The sequence below is a fragment of the Macaca nemestrina genome, chromosome 9 (genome assembly GCF_043159975.1).
Source record: "Macaca nemestrina isolate mMacNem1 chromosome 9, mMacNem.hap1, whole genome shotgun sequence".
Lineage (NCBI taxonomy): Eukaryota > Metazoa > Chordata > Mammalia > Primates > Cercopithecidae > Macaca > Macaca nemestrina.
Genome location: NC_092133.1, coordinates 119,004,845 through 119,028,493, shown reverse-complemented (window position 1 = coordinate 119,028,493; position 23,649 = coordinate 119,004,845). Strand labels below are relative to the sequence as shown.

The following is a 23,649-nucleotide window of genomic DNA, read 5'->3' as shown; positions in this document are numbered from 1 at the left end:
CAAGAAAGGAATATACACTATGAGCTAAAACAACAATAAAACCGTTAAACTCAAACTTTATTATAGTACAATGAACATCATAAACAATTGTCAAAGGCATTGTTTTTCCATAAATATTTTCCCCAATCCATTTTATTATATATCCAACTGTGTTTCTTTACCCCTCCAAATCCAAATTATTTCCTGGTAACTTTTCTAGCCTTTAAAGTGCATGTGTTTTATAAAATACATACAGAACGTGTAATTTCAAAAAGATTTTCATGGTCTTGATGCTAAATTTTACATTCTACATCAGTTACAAAATGTTGATAAAAATAACCTAACATAAAATAAGGATAATTATTAATATTTTGCTGCCTGCAATTATTTTCCTGCAGAAAATGAGAAATTATCTGGGCATAATTAATAAAATACATCATTAGATCCTTTTTGGAAAAGATCAGGTATATATCAGTTAAATTGATTACAGCATTGATATGGTTTGGCTCCGTGTGCTCACCCAAATCTTACCTTGAATTGTAATAATATCCAGGTGTCAAGGGAGGGACCCTGTGGGAAGTAACTGAATCACAGGGGTGGGGTTTTCCCATGTTGTTCTCATGATAGTGAATAAGTCTCATGAGATCTGATGGTTTTATAAAGGAGAGTTCCCCTACACATGCCCTCTTGCCTGCTGCCATGTAAGACATGATTTTGCCCCTAATTTGCCTTCCGCCATGATTGTGAGGCCTCCCCAGCCATATGGAACTGTGAGTCCATTAAACCTCTTTCCTGGGTCACTTCCAAGATGGCTGAACAGGAAGAGCTCCAGTCTGCAGCTCCCAGTGTGACTGACGCAGAAGATGGGAGATTTCTGTATTTCCAACTGAGGTACCTGGTTCATCTCATTGGGACTGGTTGCACAGTGGGTGCAGCCCATAGGGGGCAAGTCAAAGCAGGGAGGGGCACTGCCTCACCCAGAAGCACAAGGAGTCAGGGGATTTCCCTTTCCTAGCCAAGGGAAGCTGTGACAGACTGTACCTGGAGGAACTGTATACTTTCGTCCAAATACTGCACTTTTCCCACAGTTTTAGCAACTGGCAGAAAAGAAGATTCCCTCCCATGCCTGGCTCAGCAGTCCCACGCCCATGGAACCTTGCTCACTGCTAGCACAGCAGTCTGAGATCGACCTGTGACGCTGCAGCTGGGCAGAGGGAGGGGCATCCACCATTGCTGAGGCTTCAGTAGGTAAACAAAGTGGCTGGGAAGCTCAAACTGGGCAGAGCCCACCACAGCTCAGCAAGGCCTACTGCCTCTCTAGACTCCACCTCTGTGGGCAGGGTATAGCTGAACAAAAGGCAGCAGTCAACTTCTGCAGACTTAAACGTCCCCATCTGACAGCTCTGAAGAGAGCAGTGGTTCTCCCAGCACAGAGTTCGAGCTCTGAAAATGGACAGACTGACTGGAAGACACCTCCCAGTAGGGGCTGACAGACACCTCATACAGGTGGGTGCCCTTCTGGGACGAAACTTCCAGAGGAAGGATCAGGCAGCAATATTTACTGTTCTGCAATATTTGCTGTTCTGCAGCCTCTGCTGGTGATACCCAGGCAAACAGGGTTTGGAGTGGACCTCCAGCAAACTCCAACAGACCCACAGCTGAGGAGCCTGTTAGAAGGAAAACTAACAAACAGAAAGGAATAGCATCAACATCAACAAAAAGGATACCCACACCAAAACCCCATCTGTAGGTCACCAACATCAAAGACCAAAGGTAGATAAAACCACAAAGATGGGGAGAAACCAGAGCAGAAAAGCTGAAAATTCCAAAAACCAGAGCGCTTCTTCTCCTCCAAAGGATTGCAGCTCCTTACCAGCAATGGAACAAAACTGGACAGAGAATGAGTTTGAGGAGTTGACAGAAGTAGGCTTCAGAAGGTCAGTAATAACAAACTTCTCTAAGCTAAAGAAGCATGTTCTAACTCATCACAAGGAAGCTAAAAACCTTGAAAAAAGGTTAGACAAATGGCTAACTAGAATAAACAGTGTAGAGAAGAACTTAAATGACCTGATGGAGCTGAAAACCACAGTATAAGAACTTCGTGATGCATGCACAAGCTTCAATAGCTGATTCAATCAAGTAGAAGAAAGGATATCAGTGATTGAAGATTAAATTAATGAAATAAAGTGAGAAGACAAGATTAGACAAAAAAAAAGTAAAGAACAAAATCTCCAAGAAATATAGGACTATGTGAAAAGACCAAATCTACATTTGACTGGTGTCCTAAAAGTGATGGGGAGAATGGAACCAAGTTAGAAAACACTCTTCAGGATATTACCCAGGAGAACTTCCCCAGTGTAGCAAGGCAGGCCAACATTCAAATTCAGGAAATACAGAGAAAACCACAAAGATACTCCCTGAGAAGAGCAACCCCAAGACACATAATTGTCAGATTCACCAAGTTTGAAATGAAGGCAAAAATGTTAAGGGCAGCCAGAGAGAAAGGTTGGGTTACCCACAAAGGGAAGCCCATCAGACTAACAGCGGATCTCTCAGCAGAAACCCTACAATTCAGAAGAGAGTGGGGGCCAATATTCAACATTCTTCAAGTAAAGAATTTTCAACCCAGAATTTCACATCCAGCCAAATTAAGCTTCATAAGTGAAGGAGAAATAAAATCCTTTACAGAGAAGCAAACGCTGAGAGATTTTGTCACCACAAGGCCTGCCTTACAAGAGCTCATGAAGGAACCTCTAAACATCTAAAGGAACAACCAGTACCAACCACTGCAAAAACATGCCAAATTGTAAAGACCATCAATGCTATGAAGAAACTGCATCAATAAACAGGCAAAATAACCAGTTAACATCATAATGACAGGATCAAATTAACACATAACAATATTAACCTTAAATGTAAATGGGCTAAATGCCCCAATTAAAAGACACAGACTGGCAAATTGGGTAAAGAGTCAAGACCCATCAGTGTGCTGTATTCAGGAGACCCATCTCACATGCAGAGACACACTAGGCTCAAAATAAAGGGATGGAGGAAGATCTACCAAGCAAAGGGAAAACAAAAACAGCAGGGTTGCAATCCTGGTCTCTGATAAAGCAGACTTTTAACCAACAAAGACCAAAAGAGACAAGGCCATTACGAATGGTAAAGGGATAAATTCAACAAGAAGAGCTAACTATCCTAAATATATACGCACCCAATATAGGAGCACCCAAATTCATAAAGCAGGTCCTTAGAGACCTACAAAGAGACTTAGACTCCCACACAATAATAATGGGAGACTTTAACACCCTACTGTCAATATTAGACAGACCAACGAGACAGAAGGTTAACAAGGATATCCAGGACTTGAGCTCAGCTTTGCACCAAGCAGACCTAATAGACATTTACAGAACTCTCCACCCCAAATCAACAGAATATACATTCTTCTCAGCACCACATCACAGTTATTCTAAAATTGACCACATAATTGAAAGTAAAACATTCCTCAGCAAATGTAAAAGAACAGAAATCACAACAAACTGTATCTCAGACCACAGTGCAATCAAATTAGAACTCAGGATTAAGAAACTCACTCAAAACTACACAACTACATGCAAACTGAACAACCTGCTCCTGAATGACTACTGAGTACATAACGAAATGAAGACAGAAATAAAGATGTTCTTTGAAACCAATGAGAACAAAGACACAACATACCAGAACCTCTGGGACACATTTAAAGCAGTGTGTAGAGGGAAATTTATAGCACTAAATGCCCACAAGAGAAAGCAGGAAAGATCAAAAATCAACACCCTAACATCACAATTAAAAGAGCTAGAAAAGCAAGAACAAACACATTCAAAAGCTAGCAGAAAGCAAGAAATAACTAACATCAGAGCAGAACTGAAGGAGACAGAGACATAAAACACCCTTCAAAAAATCAATGAATCCAGGAGCTGGTTTTTTGAAAAGATCAACAACATAGATAGACCACTAGCAAGACTAATAAAGAAGAAAAGAGAGAAGAATCAAATAGATGCAATAAAAAAAGATAAAGCGGATATCACCACTGATACCACAGAAATACAAACTATAGTATTCAGAAATACAGTATTCATTATATTCAGAAATATAGTATTCAGAAATACAAACTATAGTATTCAGAGAATACTATAAACACCTCTATGCAAGTAAACTAGAAAATCTAGAAGAAATGGATAAATTCTGGATACATACACCCTCCCAAGACTAAACCAGTTAGAAGTTGAATCTCTGAAAAGACCAATAACAGGTTCTGAAATTGAGGCAATAATTAATAGCCTACCAACCAAAATAAGTCCAGAACCAGATGGATTCACAGCCAAATTCTACCAGAGGTACAAGGAGGAGCTGGTACCATTCCTTCTGAAACGATTCCAATTAATAGAAAAACAGGGAATCCTTCCTAAATCATTTTATGAGGCCAGCATCATCCTGATACCAAAGCCTGGCAAAGACACAGCAAAAAAAGAAAATTTTAGACCAATATCCCTAATGTGAAAATCCTTAAAAAAATTCTGGCAAACTGAATCCAGCAGCACATCAAAAAGCTTATCCACCACGATTAAGTTGGGTTTATCCCTGGGATGCAAGGCTGGTTCAACATACATAAATCAATAAACATAATCCATCGCATAAATAGAATGAATGACAAAAACCACATGATTATCTCAATAGATGCAGAAAAGGCCTTCAACAAAATTCAACAGCCTTCATGCGAAAAACTCTCAATAAATTCGGTATTGATGGAATGTATCTCAAAATAATAAGAGCTATTTACAACAAACCCACAGCCAATATCATACTGAATGGGCAAAAACTGGAAGCATTCCCTTTGAAAACTGGCACAAGACAGGGATGCCCTCTCTCACCACTCCTATTCAAAATAGTGTTGGAAGTTCTGGCTAGGGCAATCAGGCAAGAGAAAGAAATAAAGGGTATTCAATTAGGAAAAGAGGAAGTCAATTGTCCCTGTTTGCAGATGACATGATTGTATATTTAGAAAACCCCATCATCTCAGCCCAAAATCTCCTTAAGCTGATAAGCAACCTCAGCAAAGTCTCAGGATACAAAAATCAATGTGCAAAAATCACAAGCATTCCTATACACCAATAACAGACAAACAGAGAGCCAAATCATGAGTGAACTCCCATTCACAATTGCTACAAAGAGAATAAAATACCTAGGAATCCAACTTACAAGGGATGTGAAGGACCTCTTCAAGGAGAACTACAAACCACTGCTCAACAAAATAAAAGAGGACACAAACAAATGGAAGAACATTCCATGCTCATGGATAGGAAGACTCAATATCGTGAAAATGTCCATACTGCCCAAGGTAATTTATAGATTCAATGCCATGCCCATCAAGCTACCAATGACTTTCTTCACAGAATTGGAAAAAACTACTTTAAAGTTCATATGGAACCAAAAAAGAGCCCGCATAGCCAAGACAATCCCAAGCAAAAAGATCAACGCTGGAGGCATCATGCTACCTGACTTCAAACTATACTATAAGGCTACAGTAACCAAAACAGCATGGTACTGGTACCAAACAGATATATAGACCAATAGAACAGAACAGAAGCCTCAGAAATAAGATCACACATCTACAACCATCTGATCTTTGACAAACCTGACAAAAACAAGCAATGGGGAAAGGATTCCCTTTTTAATAAACGGTGCTGGGAAAATTAGCTAGCCATATGTAGAAAGCTGAAACTGGGTCCCTTCCTTACACCTTATACAAAATTTAACTCAAGATGGATTAAAGACTTAAATGTAAGACCTTAAACTGCAAAAACCCTAGAAGAAAACCTAGGTAATACCATTCAGGACATAGGCATGGGCAAAGACTTCGTGACTAAAACACCAAAGCAATGGCAACAAAAGCCAAAATAGACAAATGGGATCTAATTAAACTAAAGAGCTTCTGCGCAGCAAAAGAAACTATCATCAGAGTGAACAGGCAACCTACAGAGTGGGAGAAAATTTTTGCAATTTACCCATCTGACAAAAGGCTAATATCCAGAATCTACAAAGAAGTTAAACAAATTTACAAGAAAAAACAAACAACCCCATCAAAAAGTGGGCAAAAGACATGAACAGACACTTCTCAAAAGAAGACATTTATGCAGCCAACAGACACATGAAAAAAATGTTCATCATCACTGGTCATCAAAGAAATGCAAATCAAAACCACAATGAGATACCATTTCACTCCAGTTAGAATGGCTATCATTAAAAAGTCAGGAAACAACAGATGCTGGAGAGGATATGGAGAAATAGGAACACTTTTACATTGTTGGTGGGAGTGTAAATTAGTTCAACTACTGTGGAAGACAATGTGGCAATTCCTCAAGGATCTAGAACTAGAAATACCATTTGACCCAGCCATCCCATTACTGGGTATATGCCCAAAGGATTATAAATCATGCTGCTATAAAGACACATGCACACATGTGTTTATTGCTGCACTATTCACAATAGCAAAGAGTTGGAACCAATCCAAATGTCCATCAATGATAGACTAGATTAAGAAAATGTGGCACATATACACTGTGGAATACTATTGCAGCATAAAAACAGATGAGTTCATGTCCTTTGCAGGGACATGGATGAAGCTGGAAATCATCATTTTCAGCAAACTGTCACAAGGACAGAAAACCAAACACTGCATGTTCTCACTCATAGGTGGGAGTTAAACAATGAGAACACATGGACACAGGGCGGGGAACATCACACCGAGGCCTACGGGGGAGTCGAAGACTGCGGGAAGGATAGCATTAGGAGAAATAACTAATGTAAATGTCGAGTTGATGGGTGCAGCAAACCAACATGACACATGTATACCTATGTAACAAACCTGAACATTGTGCACAGGAACCCTAGAACTTAAAGTAAATAAAAATAAATAAATAAACCTCTTTCTTTTATAAATTACCCAGTTTCAGTTATGTATTTATTAGCAGCATGAGAACAGATTAATACAAGCATACTTTTTGTATATATATATAGCATGCTTAAGTTTCATGGGACCAGCAAGCTCTCAAATGATAAATGGAGGAAATGCAGAGAACACGAAATACAACCGAAATCTTCAGGCATCTGTTGTGATTAATGCTAATAACACGTACACTTTCTTGTGGGTCTGACCCTTCCTAGTTTCCAGCTTCTTCCCTCCTAACTGTTAAGTCACTTGCTCCCTATCCTATCCCCACCTCACCTACTGGCTCGACCTCATCAAATCGCTAGGAAGAAATTCGACCTTAGCTGGGGCTGGAACTCTCTGGAACTGCTAGGCAGCCAACTGGAGTCTGATGCCCAGCCACTGAATGTTATGCCTCTCACCATGGTTTTGGTCTTTCTGCTCTGTTCCCAAGTTGCAGTATCCACTGTGTGCTCTGGATTTGTCCCTTGTTCTGTGCCCACGTCCCTTCCTGGGAGCTTGCCCAGCATTCCTGCAGAACTGGGGGGCCTTTTTCTCCTGCCAGTCCACCTCCTAGGGACTGGAGTCCTTTTCCTCTTCCATAGATCCAGGAGACAGACGTGGTGTTAAAGGACCTGGTTTGGACGTCATACAGACTGCCACTTCCTAGCCGTGTGTCCTTGGGAACTCAGCTAACCCCTCTGGCCTCTATGTCCTCACCTGTGAAGCTTTATAAGGATCTTGCAAGGGCTTAATGAGCTAATAGATATAAAACATTTAGAACAATAGTTGGCCCTAAGTAGTCAGTGAATATTATTTTTTATTAGGAGTGGTACCAACATACATAGGTGGGCTGATACCTGATACTGGCTTGGAGTTCTGAAGGTTGTGATCTTTCATCCATCTTTCTTTGAGATGGAGTCTCGTTCTGTCAACCAGGTTGGAGTGCAGTGGCGCAATTTCAGCTCACTGCAACCTTCCCAGTCTCCTGAGTAGCTGGGACTACAGGCGCCTGCCACCACAACTGGCTAATTTTTGTATTTTTAGTAGAGCTGGCATTTCACCATGTTGCTCAGGCTGGTCTTGAACTCCGGAGCTGAAGTGATCTGCCCGTCTCAGCCTCCTAAAGTGCTGGGATTACAGGCATGAGCCACTGCGCCTGGCCATTTCATCCATCTTTCAACTACTTATGACCCCTGCTGCACTGGACTTCAACTTGCATCTGTAGCAGAGTGAGTCCCTTCCCTGATATGTCCGCTCCAGGGCTGGGTCATGTTCCCGGTCCTGGATTCAACCCCAGCCTGTTGCAGTCAGCTGAGTTAAGCACAGCTCTGTCCCCAGAGTGATCTCTCAACACTGGATTGATGCTATAATCTAATAATTACTTCTGCATCATTCTCTTATTTTCCCTCTCAGTGTCTGCTTTTCATAAGGAAAAAAACTCTAACGAGAATCTCTATAGAGAACTAAATTTGAATATAAAGAATGTATATTAAGAATATGCATGGCTATTTATAAAATAAAAAGGCTGTAAGGAGTGATAACAAAAAATATTGAGATTAACCATATTACATAAATGGGCTTTGGTTTCACTTTAAAAAAAATATTTCACTTCATAGAATTAACTATCTCAAAGTAAACTTGCTTAGAGCAATGCTAGATGATCTCTTTTTAAGGCCAAACTAGGTATTTGTTTCATGCCAATTTTCTTCATCCATGCCCTGCTGAAAGCCCATAGTAAATATCTCTTAAAACCCAAAAGTAAAAGAGAAAACAGGTCCATCAACACTCTTTGCTTCAGTACACACAGGAACAAGACAGATGTTTCAGCGTTTCTATCCAGAGGGCACATAGAAATTATGTTCTGGTTTTCGTAAATACTTCTGATTAATTTTTAATGATTTACGTGAACTGATTCAAACTACCCAGGCCTATTCCTGACTTGCTCTTTAGTTGATAACTCCCCCTTTGAAGTTTGCAAAAATATTTTGAGGACGTTAAAAAATATTTTAGACACTAACATGGAAAAAAATCTGTAGCTTCAAAGGAAATATCCAACTGTTTGCAAAAGAGTATTGAAGTGACATTGCAGGACCCAAGATTGTTTTTTTTTTTTTTTTGAGACAGAGTCTCACTCTGTCCCCAGACTATAGTGCAGTGGTGCCATCTTGGCTCACTGCAACCTCCACCTCCTGGGTTCAAGGGATTCTCCTGCCTCAGCCTCCCAAGTAGCTGTGACTACAGGCGCACGCCACCACACCCAGCTAATTTTTGTATTTTTAGTAGAGGCGAGGTTTCACCATGTTGGCCAGGATGGTCTCGATCTCTTGACCCTGTGATCTGCCTGCCTCGGCCTCCCAAAGTGCTGGGATTACAGGCATGAGCCACCGCACCTGGCACAGGACTCAAGATTTTTAAATGACCAAAGAGTAAAGACAATGTTTTCTGTTATATTTCAGCTATTCGAACACTTGCAAATAAGATTACTGAAAAAGAGGAGGAGCTACCAATTTTCACTAACTCCAAGTTGCACATTTTTTGTTATATTATAATATCTCCCAAATCAAGATGCATCTTACATACAATCCAAGTCAAGTCATGGCTTAATTTAGAGCATTTTTTATTTCATAGTGGTACATAAAGTAACAATCTATGATGTCTTTAGATTTAAAGAAATATGGTAAGTTTTAGAATTTTTTTGGTCTCTCATCTTCCTTCTTCTATTCCTTTATTTTCTTCTACTTTCCTATTTCTTTATTTTTCTTCTCCATTTTTACTTAAAAACATATATGTGTGTGTGCATGTGTACCTATAAACCTGCTTTGGACCCATCTAACACCCCAAAAAACTGAGGAACTCTTCTCCTATCTTCAAAGAATTGGAGTCTTTTTTCCTCACCCAAAGCCCAAGGTGAGACTCTGCTAAAAACAGATTTCCTGTCTCAAAAAGAAAAGGAGGCTTTCTTTTTCTTTTTTCTCTTAAGATGGTGTCTTGCTCTGTCACCCAGGCTGGAGTGCAGTGGTGTGAACTCAGCTCACTGCAACCTCCACCTCCCGGGTTCAAGTGATTTTATTGCCTCAGCCTCCCGAGTAGCTGGGATTACACGTGCCCACCACCACACCCAGCTAATTTTTGTATTTTTAGTAGAGATGGGGTTTCAACATGTTGGCCAGGCTGGCCTCGAACTCCTGACCTCTGATAATCAGCCCACCTCGGCCTCCCAAAGTGCTGGGATTACAAGTGTGAGTCACTGTGCCCAACCAAGAAAAGGAGGCTTTCGGCTGAGCGTGGTGGCTCACACCTGTAATCCTAGCACTTTGGGAGGCCGAGACAGGCAGATCACGAGGTCAGGAGATCGAGACCATCCTGGCTACCATGGTGAAACGCTGTCTCTACTAAAAACACAAAAAATTAGCCGGGCTTGGTGGTGGGCGCCTGTAGTCCCAGCTACTCAGGAGGCTGAGGCAGGAGAATGGTGTGAACCCAGGAGGCGGAGCTTGCCGTGAGTCGAGATCGCGCCACTGTACTCCAGCCTGGGTGACAGAGCGAGACTCTGCCTCAAGAAAAAAAAAAAAGAAGAAAAGGAGGCTTTCAATTCCAGACACCCTTACTACTTGGAAACAGTTCAGCAAAAGTTCACCTTGGTATAGGGTGAAGACTACTCACTAAAACTGAAGACACTGGACCTGGCTTATCCATTCTGTTCCCGTTCCTCACTAGCACAGATAACAAGAGCTGACTGATTTAAACCCTTTGTTCTGAACTGTGGGAATGAGAGAGAAAAAATGTATTTAGCGTTTCTCTTCCCTCAAGGGAGCAGGTTTGTGGCTAACCCTTAGCTCTAATGAGCTTCTTTAATACGAACGCCAGCTTCCCCAGGGGCCCACATCCCCTGCGTGGCAAATCTCTCAGCCCTACTGTGGTTACGCTGTGAGTTGTATTTGAGCTCCAAAAAATCTCTTGGTGTTGCCAACATGCAGGGATTATTCATACAAAGCAGGGCACATTCAAACAACATGGGGCGGGATCTAGGGCAACTGTGGCCTGCCTAAAATAAAATTCATCCTCAATTTTTAAAGCCTTGAAGTTGTAGTTTGAAGGCTGTACTTTGTGCAGAGGTTAGCTAACCAAATTGGTGGAAAACAATGAGATCAGAATGTTGCACCTCTGAATTACACTTTATCCTCACATTGGATTGCATATAAATTAATGAGCTTTTAAACCAGGGCAACATTTGAGAGGGAATAAAGGGGAGAAACTTGGCAAATAATGCATCCACATACAAAAAAGCTGTCTAAAAAGTCACTTGCTGGCACCTAACAATACTTCCCTCAAATTCTCCTGTTTCTTCACTCAAAGTCCCTTAGAATAGATATCCCAAAAGGCCTCCCACTTCTACCCTGATAGAGCTTTCTCAAAACACACTAAATCTGATTGCAGTCCTAGCTATTTGGGAAGTTGAGGCAGGAGGATCATTTGATCCCAGGGAGGTTGAAGTTGTAGTGAGCTATGACCACACAGCCTGCGTGATGGAGCGAGACCCTGCCTCTAAACACCCACCCACCCCCCCCCCCACACACACGCAATCGGGTATCTCAAGGGGCTGCTGAATTATGCCTGTTTCTCTTCAATTCGAGTCTCTATAAGCTCAGGAGTGGGTATGAAGCCTGAAGCTCAAGGTTCTTTCTGAATTTTTCTGGATTTGGCCTCCCAAAAGCAGCAAGCAACCTTTAAGTGAATCCAGAGAACAAGCAGGTAGAGTGAAAATTCATGTCTTGTGGAATATCTCCATGGTGCAGGGCAGAAAGAGGAAAAGAAAAGCATAGTGTTCCATAATTTACAGAAAAACCCAGTGTTAATATTAATATTCATTTTCTTAGAAGGTACTTCTTCATAGCTTATTAATTCAACATATAAAACATTTCAGAAAAAAAAGCAGGCAATTGTCTATTTATGGATATTGTCATTCTTCCAGCAATTATAAAAGCTGGCTTAGCCGGGTTAGGTAAATGTCAAAATAAAGCTCAAGAAAAATAATGCTGATTCATTTGGTCAAATGTTCTTCCTTTTAGCCTAATTTATCTCAACACATCTCTAGGGAGACTGTACGCTCCAGTGGTCACAATCTTGGGCTCTGGCGTCGAACTGAGATTTAAATACTAGATCCACCACTTACATGCTGCTTGACCTTGAGCATGTTACTGAACATCTCAGGTCTCCGTTTCATTATCTGTCATACAAATATAATAAGGCTACCTGTTTCTTATTTTGTGTCTACTATTGAATTAATCAAGTTTGGAGTTTCCTTTATTCCTTTTCGTCCTCTTTACTGGCTGAAAAGTTACAAATAACATTCCTAGTTTTTCAGTGGTCACCCTTAAGAGGTGCTGTTCAGAGAAATACACAAGGAAAAGGCATGAGAAATTAGAAAGAAATAGTGGTATTTAATTTGACATGGATTACAATGGTGATAGTTTCAGCAATATCAAATATATTCTGGGCCATAGAACAAGTCTCAAAAAATTTAAAAGAATTGGAATCATACAAAATATAGTTTCTGCAACAGAATTCACCTGGAAACAATGCAGGAATTATCTAAAGAAAATCCCCCAAATACTTGAAAATCAAACCACATGAGACAACCAATGAGTGAAAGAGAAAATTAGAAAATAGTTTGAATTGAATGAAAATGAACACAATATATCAAAATGTATAGAGGTAGCTAAAGAAGTACTTAAAGGAAAACTTACAGCATTATATGTTTGTATTAGAAAATAAGAAAATCTCAAACCTATGACTCAACTTTCATTTTATGAAACTAGGAAAATAAAAGAAAATTAACCCCAAAACAAACAGAAGGAAGGAAATGACATAAAAGCATAAATCAATAAAACGGAAAACATTAACACAAAAGAGACAATCAAGGAAGCAACAAATTGGTTCTTTGAAAGAATTTAAAAAAATTGAAAAACCTTTAGGCATACTGGTGAAGAAAAGGAAAGAGACAGATGATACAATTTAATAATATCAGGAATAAAAGAGAGGCATTAAAGGTAATAAGGGAATATTATAAACAACTTTATGTTCAGAAATGTAAAAACTTAGATAAAATAGCAAATGCCTTGAAAGACACAAACTATTAAAGTTCACTCAAGAAAACTATTAGCCTGAATACTCCTGTATCTACTAAATCAATTTAATTCCAATTAAAAAAATCTTCTGACAAAGAAAACTCCATGTCAAGATGGTTTTACTGGTGAATTCTACCAAATACCACAGATGAATTAGTACTAATTCTACACAAACTCTTCTGAAAAAAAGATAAGGAGAAAATACTTCCCAATTTATTTTATGAGACAAATATAAGCCTGATACCAGAACCAGAAAAAGGCATTACAAGAAAAAAACAAACAAACAAAAACAAAAAGCCATGGTTTAATATCCTCCAAGCACTTAAATGTAAAATTCCTCAAAAAAATTAGCAAGCTGAATCCAGCAATATATGAAAAGGATAATATGTCATTATACTATATTAATGGAAAGATAGTCCAACGTAAGAAAACCAATCAATGTATTTTACCATATCAACATATCTAGAAAAAACACTGATGATATTCATTCATAATTTTTTAAGAAAATACCAAAAAACCACTTGGAAAACTAGGAATAGAAGGAACTTCCTTAACCTGATAAAGAACATCTTGTAAAAACCACCAGTCAGTATTATGCTGATTGAAAACAAGGCAAGGATGTTTTCTTCCACCATTCTTATTCAGGAGTGTACAGGAGGTCCTAACTGGCACGATCATGCAATAAAAAGAAATATAAGGTCTATGAGTATAAAGGAATAAGGAAAATCATTTCTATTTAAAGAAGAAATTATTATCTTCATAGAAAACCCACAAGAATGTATGAAAAAGCTATTAGAACTCATAAGTGAGTTTCATAAGTCATAGGATTCAATATGCAAAATTAATAATATTTCTAAATATTATCCATAAATAATTGGAACTTGAAATTCAAAGAAAAACTTACTGAATATAACAGGATCAAAATCATTAAATATGTAAGTATATATCTAACCAAATATGTCTAAGATCTGACACTTGAAAACTAGAAAACACTGAAATAAGATCTAAATAAATTAGGAGATACACTGTGTTCGTGGAATGGAAGACTAAATAGTGTTACAATGTCAATCCCCCCAAATTGATTTATAGATTCAAAGCAATCTTGATGAAATTCGAACGTGTTATTTTGTAGAAATCAGCTACATGATCTTAAAATTTACAAGGAAAGACAAAGAACAAGAATAGCCAAGAACAAAGTTGGAGGACACATACTACTTAATTTACAGAGTTATTATAAAGTTACAGTAATCAAAGCAGTGACAACGTAGATGAACAGACCTGATAGTGTCCAGAAATAGACCCACATACACATGTAAAGTAGGCTGATTTTCATGAAAAGATCAAAAGCAATTCCATGGAAAAGGATCGTCTTTTTGGCAAATAATCCTGGAATAATCAAACACTTCATGCAAAAATGAAAGGAAAAGGAATTGCAATCCATACCTTATATCATAGTAAAAAATTAACATGACATGTCTCATAGACCTAAATTTAAATCTAAAACTATGAAACTTTTTTTTTTTTTTTTAAAAAAAGAGAAAATCTTTGTGATCTTGAGTTAGGCAGTTTTCTTAGGTACACCAAAAGCATGATCCACAAAAGGAAACACTAGATTAACTGGATTTTTAAAAAAATTTTAATTATGCTTTTTGAAAAACAAAATGAAAAAATCTCACTGACTGGAAAATGTATCAAAACACATATCTAATAAAAAATTTATGGCCAATATAAAACTCTCAAACACAATAATAAGAAATCAACCCAATTTTTTAAATGGGTAAGATAGTTGAAAAAACACTTCATCAGAAAATTTATATGAATAGCAAACCAGCAAATGTAACTATGTTCAAATCATTATTTATTAGGGAAATGCAAATTAAAACCACAATGTGATATCATCACCTATTAGAACAGGTAAAATCAAGAAAAAAATAAGGAAAAACTGATAATACTAAGTGCTATTGAAAATATGGAGTAACAGGAACTGTCACATATTGCTGGCAGGAATTCAAAATGATTCAATCCTTTGGGAAAAGTTTGGCAATTTTTTTTTTTTTTTTTTTTGAGATGGAGTCTCATTCTGTTGCCCAGGCTGGAGTACAGTGGCACGATCTCGGCTCACTGCAACCTCTGCCTCCCAGGTTCAAGTGATTCTCCTGCCTCAGCCTCTTGAGTAGCTGGGATTACAGGTGTGCGCCACCACGCCTGGCTAATTTTTGTATTTTTAGTAGAGATGGGGTTTCACCATGTTGACCAAGCTGGTCTTGAACTCCTGACCTCAGGTGATCCACCCACCTCGGCCTGCCAAAGTGCTAGGATTACAGGCATGAGCCACTGCACCTGGCCAGGTAATTTCTTATATACATTCATCATATGACCTCCCATCTTGCCTCCAAATATTTACTTAAGGGAAGTGAAGTCATAAGTACACAAATACCTGCACGTGAATATCTATAGCAGCTTTACTTCTAATTGCTCCAAAATAGAAACAACCCAAATATCCTTCAGCTGATGAATGGACTAACAAACTGCACTCTATCTATATAATCAAATTCTACTGGACACATACACACACAAAAGAAAAAAGAAGAAGAAAAGAAGAAGAAGGGAGGAGGAGGAGGAGGAGGAGGAGGAGAACTACTGATACTGTAAACCAAAAATAAAATTCTAAGTCCCCCAACCATGGGGAATGAACCCCTCCTCTCAGCAAGGGCATTCCAAAGTTAACCTGAAAAACTTGTTCAGGCCATGATGGGAAGAAGCAGCCAGACATGCCTCATGTTGCCCTCCTCCCTTTAGGAATTGCTGATAGAATAGACCCCTTAGGTCTGATAAGAAACATTTACAATCTATTCTCTCTGAAGCCTGTTACCTGAAGGCTTCATCTGCATGATTAAACCTTGGCCTCCTCCACAACCCCTTATCATAATCCAGACATTCCTTTCTATTGATGACGACCCTTGCAACCAATTGCCAATCAGAAAATCTTTTAATCTACCCATGATCTGGAAGCCGCCACTTCCAGTTGTCCCAGATATCCAGACCAAACCAATGTACACCGAACATGTATTCATTGATAACTTCTGTCTCCCTAAAATGTGTAAAACCAAGTTGTGCACTGATCACCTTGGACGCATGTTCTCAGGATCTCCTGAGGGCTGTGTCACAGGCTACTTGTCACTCATATTTGGCTCAGAGTAAACCTGTTGAAATATTTTACAGAGTTTGACTCTTTTCATTGACAACACACACAATATGGATGAATGCACTATGTTATGATTTATTGATTTACTAAAGCTACATGATATATGATTACATTTATAAGACATTCTGGAAACGGCAAAACTTTAGGTAAAGAAAACGTATCTGTGGTTTCCAGGGCTTGGGAGTTTAGGAGGTTGACTATGAAGGACACAAGGGCATTCTTTGTGTTGTTAAGGAAACTGTTCTATATCTTGACTGTGGTGATTTACATGATTATATACATTTCTTGAACTTCACTGAGCTCTAAAAAGGATGGATGTTACTGCATGTAAATGATGGCTCAATAAACCTAACTTTAATTTTTAAGAAAATGTTAACAGGTTTTTAAAATGCTGTTAACCAGGGACAAATATAATAAGGGCCAGGGCCAAGTGAGTAAGAAAAATCTGGTAAGAAGGAAGCACAGGGATTTAACCCAGAATGAAGAGAATCTAAAGAGAGAAAAAATTCTCAGGAGAAGATAAAACCAAGAAATTAGAGCTAAGATGTCTTCAAAAACCAGCTTCACTCTGGCCTGAGAGGTCATCAGGAAAACACAGAGTATCTTAAGAAATCAGAACTAATTTCCCACTGCTCTAGAACTGAGCCAACTGAGAGTCACATGAGGAATGTGGAAGACAGATTGGTGGTCCTGAAGACCATGGTCCCCTGGTGTACACACCCTGCATAATCCTCTCCACTTGAGTGTGGGTAAGACTCATAAAGGTGGCAGGAATTCGCATCAAAGATTAGATGACTAGTCAGGAGATTTTGAGTTCATCAAAAGGCAGGTTGCCTGGGTGAACATGATCTAATCAGGTGAGCTTTAAAAGAAGGGCTAAGATTATTCCATCAGACTTGAAGAAGCCAACAGCTAATGGTATTGTGAACGATCTGTGTGTAACTGAAGCAAACACCTGAGGACAACCCCTAGGAGTGGAGAGTCTACCAACTCCAGCCTATAGTCAACAAGGAAATGGGAACTGAGCTTGCCAACAGTCAGTGACCTTGAAAGCCTCAGATGATGTCAAAATCCCAACTAACACATTGATTTCGTCCCTGTAAGGTTCTGAGCAGAAAACCTAGCTACACCATGCCCAGATTTCTGACCTACAGAAACTTTAAGATAATACATGTGTCTGTTGGTTTAAGCCACTACACTTGTGGTGAGTTTGCCACACAGCAATAGAAGGCCAATTCAAAGAGTGATTCATGAATTAAAATGCATCAAGTTAGTTTAGTCAATGAGAATATTTTCATGGTTTGACTCCAAGGGCTCTTCACCCAATAGTAAGTTATTTTTAATGTTTTACTATGCATTAAATCAGAAAGCATCACAGAAGTTAACATCATAGAGGGAGGAGGAGGGAGACTAAGGAAACGACAGCTTTTTTTTTTTTTTTTTTTGGCAAGGGTTTCATTGTCATCCAGGCTAGAGTGCAATGGTGCCATCAGAGCTCACTGCAGCCTCTGTCTCCTGGGTTCAAGTGATCCTCCCACTTCAACCTCTTGAGTACCTGGGACCATAGGCACATGCCACCACACTCAGCTAATTTTAAAAATTTTCTTTTTGTATAGACAGGGTCTCACTATGTTGCCCAGGCTGGTCTCGAACTCCTGGCCTCAGGGGATCCTTCTGCCCTTGGCCTCCCAAAGTGTTGGGATTATACACATGAGCCACTGCATCTGGTTAGGAAACATCTTTGGAGAATAATTTCATTAATTCTGCCCAGTGGTGGCCACAGAAAGCCAGGATTAATGGAGTAAACTGGTGGAGAGGCCTTCCGCTAGAGCTCCCTGGCCTTGTTTCCTCACACTTGGCAATGTGCTGTCCCTACAGCCTTTTCTTCTTTAGTTCCAGGCCACAACTGCAGCCACCCAGGTACTAAGACTCCTCTCTGGGCTGGACACCCTCCCACAGGTCCCCAGGACCCACAGTGACATCCAGAGTAGAAACAACAAATCAGTGTTCACACTGACCACACTCAGTTGTGGGGCTGGGCACCAGGATATAACCACTCACTTTATCACCATAAAAGAAAGAACAAATCATTACTGCAGAATCCTCCCATATATGTGAAAATACAGAGACAGTCCCCACCCCACACCCTAAATAATATCGTTCGAATTCTTATGTTAGGTTGCAGTATTCTTGCAAATTAAAAAAAAAATTACCCTGGCTGGGCGCAGTGGCTCACACCTGTAATCCCAGCACTTTGGGAGGCTGAGGCTGGTGGATCACGAGGTCAGGAGATTCAGACCTTCCTGGTTAACATGGTGAAACCCCTGTCTCTACTAAAAATACAAAAAATCAGCCAGGCACGGTGGCGGATGCCTGTAGTCCCAGCTACTCAGGAGGCTGAGGCAGGAGAATGGCATGAACCCAGGAGGCGGAGCTTGCAGTGAGTCGAGATCGTGCCACTGTACTCCAGCCTAGGCGACAGAGCGAGACTCTGTCTCAAAAAAAAAAAAAAAAACCACCCTTCATTTTCATCTCCATTTTTTAAAATTGCACTCTTCATTTTCATAACATTATTGATTCTTTTATCCTAAAGCATTGTTAAATCGAAATATCATAAAACGGAACTTGCAATAACTTACCCTGTAACTTTTTAGTCTGATGAAATCAACCTTCATAGAGACAAATCGATCTGAATTTCGGCTGATGTTCTTAAGGTGTTCTACGAGATCAGCACAGAATTTGTAACCTCCTTTAAGCACACACAGGACCATGATGTCACTATATCCTATGTCTTTCATAATATCCTTGGCCAGCCGCTCAATTCTGAAAGAAGGATAAAACATATATTAAGGCACAACTAATTCTGAGTATTTATGTTGCTTTAATACAAATGCATGATGTATTATTGTACATATTCGATTACTCAGGGGAATGTGGAGAAAAGCTTGGGACACAGAAACCCGCAGATAGAAAAGCTTTGTTAAGGTTGAACATAAGGTGTTCAAAATAGACTTCTTTTTTTTTTTTTTTTTTTTAAGATGGAGTCTCACTGTGTTGCCCAGGCTGTAGTGCAGTGGCACGATCTTGACTCACTGCAACCTCCACCTACTGGGTTCAAGCGATTCTCCTGCCTCACCCTCCCAAGTGGCTGGGATTACAGGCGCCCACCACCATACCCAGCTAATTTTTGTATTTTTAGTAGAGACGGGGTTTTGCCATGTTGGCCAGGCTGGTCTCTAACTCCTGACCTCAGGTGACCTGGCCACCTCGGCTTCCCAAAGTGCTGGGATTACAGGCATGAGCCACTGCGCCTGGCAGTATTTAGTGAATTCTAAAGAAGACATGTGATCATAAAAAATGTACATCAGAATATCTGGCATGCTCCTTAAGAAGGAACATTTGGGCCACGAGTGGTGGCTCACACCTGTAATCCCAGCACTTTGGGAAGCCAAGACGGGCGGATCACTTAAGCACAGGAGTTTGAGACCAGCCTGGCCAGCATGGTGAAACCCCGTCTCTACTAAAAATACAAAAATTAGCTGGACATGGTGGCGGGTGCCTGTAATCCCAGCTACTCAGGAAGCTGAGACAGGGGAATTGCTTAAATCGAGTAGGCAGAGGTTGCAGTGAGCTGAAATTGCACCACTGCACTCCAGCCTGCACGATGGAGCAAGGCTCTATCTCAAAAAAAAGAAAAAAAAAAAAAAAAAAAGGAACATTTGTTTCCAACATGATGAAGTAAGGAGGTGAACACATCCTCTCCAGAAAAGCAACTAGAAAACTGGGCAAAACTGCCAACAACAACCATCTCATCATGTTGGAAATCAACCAAAGGCACACAACAAACTGAGAAGCATTTGATTTTGAAAACACTGAACACTGGGTGGAAACAGCATGAGTCTGGGGCATTCTTGTGTGGGGATGCTTTTATCACCCGCCCCTGCCCCCATCCCCAGCTCTGTTGTTCAAACAGGTAGTTCCATCCAGGTGGTGCATGGCCAGAGGGAGCTCACCTGATTGGGAACACTGTAAGCTAAAATGGTCACCTTGGTGGCAGGGCTCCATTATCGTGAGGTGCAGTCCCCGCTGAGCAGTGCACTGACAGGCTGACTGGGGATTTGATAGAAAGTTCCAGGGAGGAGGTTAGACAGTCATAGAACAGGGGCACACAATAAGTTCTTCATGCATCTCGATTGACCAGAGGCTGTACATAAGCACAGCAAAGCGAGTTCAAGCCACCCACACATCCCTGGACAATGGAGGCTGTGTACATGTGCGGAGAAGGCACAAGAAAGCTCCGGGGAAAGTAAAAGTCAGAAAGATTTGAAAATGGTTGGAAATCTGAATCTACTTTCAAGCCCCCACGCACCCCCATCAGCAGAGACTGGCAGACTTACTGGCTTGACGTATTTGAGCACAACTTCTAACCAATTGAAGGCCAAACACTACTATTCAGACACAGGGCGATCCCTAGTAAGTGAGGCTTAAAAATAAAAACCGGAGAAAAATAAACCTCACAGACAACAGAAGTCACACAGTGAGGTGGGCGGATCTCTTGAGGTCAGGAGTTCGAGATCAGCCTGGCCAACATGGTGAAACCCCATCTCTACTAAAAATACAAAAATTAGCTGGGTGTGGTGGTGTGCACCTGTAATCCCAGCTACTCGGGAGGCTGAGGCAGGAGAATCACTCGAACCCAGGAGGTGGAGGTTGCAGTGAGCGAGACTGTGCTATTGCACTCCAGTCTGGGCGACAAGAGTGAAACTCTGTCTCAAAAAAAAAAAAAAAAAAAAAAAGTAGAATTTCACAGAGTGGAAGACAAAAAAAGGAAACAATAATAGCAATGAATAGAAAATAGGGTACTAAACTGATTATATCAATACTCATTTTAAATATGAATGGTCTAAATATAGCAATTAAAAGACAGACTGTCAGGGTGGATTCAAAAAAGATCTAACTCTATATTGCCTACAAAAAACTCACTTTATGGCTTACACTTGTAATCCCAGCACTTTGGGAGGCCGGGGCAGGCAGATCCCTTCAGGTCAGGAGATCAAGACCATCCTGACCAACATCATGAAACCCCATCTCTACTAAAAATACAAAACATTAACCAGGTGTGGTGGTGCATGCTTGTAATCCCAGCTACTTGGGAGACTGAGGCAGGAGGATCGCTTGAACCCAGGAGTTGGAAGTTACAGTGAGCCAAGATTGCGCCACTGCACTCCAGCCGGGGTGACAGAGTGAGACTCTATCTCAAAAAAAAAAAAAAAAAAAAAAAGAAACTCACTTTAAATATAAATATAAAAACACAGATAGATTAAAAGTAAAGGGATGGAGAAAGACATGCTATGCTAACAATAATCAAAAGAAAGTTGGAATAGCTATTTTAATTTCAGACAGAGCAGACTTCTGAGTAAGGAATATGCAGGGATAAAGAGCATCATTACACAATAATAAGGAGATCAATTCTGAAAAGAGACATAATTCCCAATATGTATGCTCCTAACAACAAAGTGTCAAAAACCTAATAGAACTGCAAGGAGAAACAGGCAAATCCACTATTTGGAGACTTTAACATCCCCTCTATCAGTAATTGACAGATCCAATAGTCAGAGAATCAGTAAGCATATAGCTGAACTGAGAAGCGCCATCAACTGACTGGATCTAATTAATCTAATTAACACATATACAAAACTTCACCCCACAACAGCAGGATATACATCCTTCTTAAAAGATACCAGTAAGAAAATAATAAGACAAGCCATAGGTTGGGAGTAAATATTTGCAAATCATATTTCTGATAAAGGACTATTATCCAAAATATATAAAGAACTCTTACAGTTCAATAAGAAGACAGTTGAATTTAAAAATTGGCAAAAGACTCGAAAAGACCTCTCTCCAAAGAAGACATATGAATAGCTAACAAGTATACTAATGATTAGGAAAACACAAATTAAAACCATGGTGAGATACCATTAGACAGCCACAAGAATGGCTGTAATCAAAAAGACAGACAATATTAAATGTTGGCAAGTATGTGGAAAAACTGAAACCTTCATATGCTGCTGGTGGCAATGTAACAATGCAATGCAGCCACTTTGGAAAATAACTGGCAGTTTCTTACACTTACCAGAAAACCCAGAATTCCACGTTGAGAAGTCCATCCAAGAGAAATGAAAAGATATGTCCACACAAAACTTGTATGTGAATTTTTTTTTTTTTTTTTTTTTTTGAGATGGAGTCTGGCTCTGTCACCCAGGCTGGAGAGCAGTGGTGCGATCTGGGTTCAATGCGAGCTCCGCCTCCCAGATTCACGCCATTCTCCTGCCTCAGCCTCCCGAGTAGCTGCGACTACAGGCCTGTGCTACTATGCCTGACTAATGTTTTTTATTTTTTTGTAGAGATGGGTTCTCACTACGTTGCCCAGACTGGTCTCAAACTCCTGGCTCAAACAATCCTCTTGCCTCGGCCTCCCAAAGTGCTGGGATTACAGGAACAAGCCACTGAACCCAGCCCTATAAATTACATCTTAATTTTTTTTTTTTGAGACAAGATCTCACTATTTGAGACTACCCCAGGTTAGTCTCAAATTTTTGGGCTCAAGTGATCCCCCCATTTCAGCCTCCGGAGTAGCCTGGATTACAGGTGCATGCCATAGCCCCTGGCTTATAAATTTATTTTAAAGGTGAAGACGGACACTCTTGGGCCCCACTCTAGAATATCGATTTGAAATTTCTAGACATAAAGCTTAAGAATATGCATTTTAACAAGTTCACTGGAGGATTCTCTTGTACAAAGAAAAGGCTTGGGGTAACCCTACCCAGGAGTCAATCATGTTCTGACTGATTTTAAATTAATTTAAAATTAGAAAATTCAGGTAAGAAATGCAAGAAGTTGTTTAAATTAGGAGCTTCCCAAACTGGTGTTAAGGGAAATCTCTTCTGAGCTTTATAAATAGGTAAACTGAGTACAGAGTCTCCCTTTACACAGAAATGGTTGGTTTAATTGTTAAAGTCAAGCAGGTTTCTTTTCTTTCTTCTTCTTTACTTTTGGCTGGAATTTCCATATTTTTAATATGCCAATGTTTGTTTTGATTTGTCAACTGAGAGACAAAAATATGGGAGATACAAAAACAAAATTTCCAAAGTTTATTTGATCACGGAACTGTCCCCCCTCTGTGAGGGTGGTTGGGACTTCTATGCCACGGAAAAGCCATCTTAGGACATTGTTATTTTGAGGCTGTTACTTATAATAGCTTATGTATGTATATCCTTCTTACCATATTACCATACCGCCTGAACAAATGTCCAGGTAAACTGTTCAGTTTAAGCATACATTCATTTTATTTCAAATTCACTGCCCTA

General features: G+C 39.9%; 1 protein-coding gene across 4 annotated transcripts in view; it reads right to left on the bottom strand.

Moving 5' to 3' along the window:
- LOC105480018 (phosphoribosyl transferase domain containing 1) overlaps positions 1 to 23,649 on the bottom strand; it is a 109,440-nt gene that overhangs the window by 75,229 nt on the left and 10,562 nt on the right. For all 4 annotated transcript variants that reach the window (XM_011738448.3, XM_011738447.3, XM_011738446.3 and 1 more), the window contains one exon: positions 18,922 to 19,105. In XM_011738448.3, coding sequence (XP_011736750.1) covers positions 18,922 to 19,105 — 184 coding nt within the window. The remainder of the gene's footprint in view (positions 1 to 18,921; positions 19,106 to 23,649) is intronic.